Source organism: Myotis brandtii, unplaced genomic scaffold (genome assembly GCF_000412655.1).
Source record: "Myotis brandtii unplaced genomic scaffold, ASM41265v1 scaffold668, whole genome shotgun sequence".
Lineage (NCBI taxonomy): Eukaryota > Metazoa > Chordata > Mammalia > Chiroptera > Vespertilionidae > Myotis > Myotis brandtii.
The window spans coordinates 2,711,530-2,713,491 of NW_005370597.1; the positions used below are offsets into that span (position 1 = coordinate 2,711,530).

At 33.8% G+C, this 1,962-nt stretch overlaps 1 protein-coding gene across 1 annotated transcript in view; it reads left to right on the forward strand.

Moving 5' to 3' along the window:
• The window catches only part of LOC102239360 (ankyrin repeat and KH domain-containing protein 1), a 127,807-nt gene that overhangs the window by 84,550 nt on the left and 41,295 nt on the right, over nucleotides 1–1,962 (forward strand). Inside the window, exons 13-14 of the mRNA XM_005881121.2 lie at nucleotides 1,039–1,166; nucleotides 1,355–1,498. Coding sequence (XP_005881183.1) covers nucleotides 1,039–1,166; nucleotides 1,355–1,498 — 272 coding nt within the window. The remainder of the gene's footprint in view (nucleotides 1–1,038; nucleotides 1,167–1,354; nucleotides 1,499–1,962) is intronic.

The window sequence follows — 1,962 nt, forward strand, 5'->3', positions numbered from 1 at the left end:
GCACCTCCTCTGAGTCTCAGTGTGCTTTTCTCTTTCCTTCTAGTTGTAGAATTTCCACTCAGCCAGCCTTCCTATGGTTCTGGATGATGTCCGTTTTGTCTTTTAGTTGTATTTTTGAAGTGGTTGTGCGAGGCAGCAATTTCCGGTGTTTACCTATGCCGCCATCTTGGTTTCTCTCCAAAAACAAATTTTTAAAAACAGGCTGAGAAAAGATTGTGCCTTTAGGTTTGCTTCAGGTCATATGGTACAAAGTTATTGAGCAACTTACTAAATATAAATAATCTTTCTGATAATATATTTGGATAATCTTGTTGTACAAAGTTATTGAGCAACTTACTAAATAATCTTTCTGATAATATATTTGGATAATCTTGTCTTCTCTTCATATCCACATTCCTCTGACTCTTAAAATACACAATATGAAGAATTATATTTCCCTTAAATAGGATTTTAAAAAATCTGTTATTTCTACTTTGAGACCTGGCTATATTGCCATGTTCTAGAAATAGATAAAAAATGTCTTTGAAACATTTTGAAAGTTACATAAAATGGTATTATTTGATGCTATGTTAACCCATATATATTTATTACTTAGTCTTCTAGATTTTCCATTTTAAAAGTGATATTGAATGAAAGAACTACAACTACGTGCAACAATGTGGATGAATCTCACAAATATTATGTTGAGCGAAAGAAGCCAGACACAAACAAAAGAGTACACTGTATGACTTCATTCATATAAAGATCAAAAACTAAAACCAGTTTGGAAGTCAGAATAGTAATACCATTGAGGGGTGGGTACTGACTGAAAGGGGGCACAAGGTGGAACTTCTGGTATGTGGGTAATGTTCTATTTCTTGATCTGGGTGCTGGTGACACAGTTGTGTTCACTTTGTGAAAATTTTTCAAACTATACAATAATGATTGATGCGTTTTTTTGTGTCTGTATTATAGTTCAAAAGATCTTTAAAATGATATTGTCTATGAACTGGCTTGATTCCAACTTTTGCTAAGATTGCTATTTATTTCTACTTTAAGGTGCCAATGTGAATCGGGCTACAGCCAATAATGATCATACAGTGGTGTCGCTGGCATGTGCAGGAGGTCACCTGGCAGTTGTTGAACTACTCTTGGCTCATGGGGCTGACCCTACTCATCGACTCAAGGTATTCTACTAAAAAATAAGTGAATAAATAAATAATGTATATATTAAAATGTTTAATCTCTTAGTGCTTAATATTCATTACTCTTTAATGAGTTTTGATTTTATATGAGTTGCTAAGAAACTAAATGTGTATAGTAATCATATAAGAAGAAATTTACAAATAATAATTATGGTGTCAATTTTTCTCAGGATGGCTCAACAATGCTCATCGAAGCTGCAAAAGGTGGCCATACTAATGTTGTTTCTTATCTATTGGATTATCCAAACAACGTTCTATCAGTTCCTACTACAGATGTATCTATACTCACTCCACCTTCTCAAGATCAATCTCAGGTAAAGTAAAACAGAGCTTATTTGAAATAATAACTATTCTTACCAGTTGGGAATTTTTTTTTAAATATATTTTATTGATTTTTTACAGAAAGGAAGGGAGAGGGATAGACAGTTAGAAACATCGATGAGAGAGAAGCATTGATCAGCTGCCTCCTGCACACCCCCTACTGGGGATGTGCCTGCAACCAAGGTACATGCCCTTGACCGGAATCAAACCTGGGACTCTTCAGTCCCCAGGCCGACGCTCCAGTGAGCCAAACCGGCTAGGGCTCAGTTGGGAATTTTTGTTTAAAATTTGTTTTAAGCAAAATTGGCTTGTTTCTTTTTTCTATTACATATTGAGATAAACATGATCCTAAGTTCTTAAGGTTTCTTTTATTCAAAAGTTCATGGAAATTTTAAAATCTTATTTACTAAAAATAGTGTTTTTTAAAAATATTTAATACCAAATATTTAATACCAAA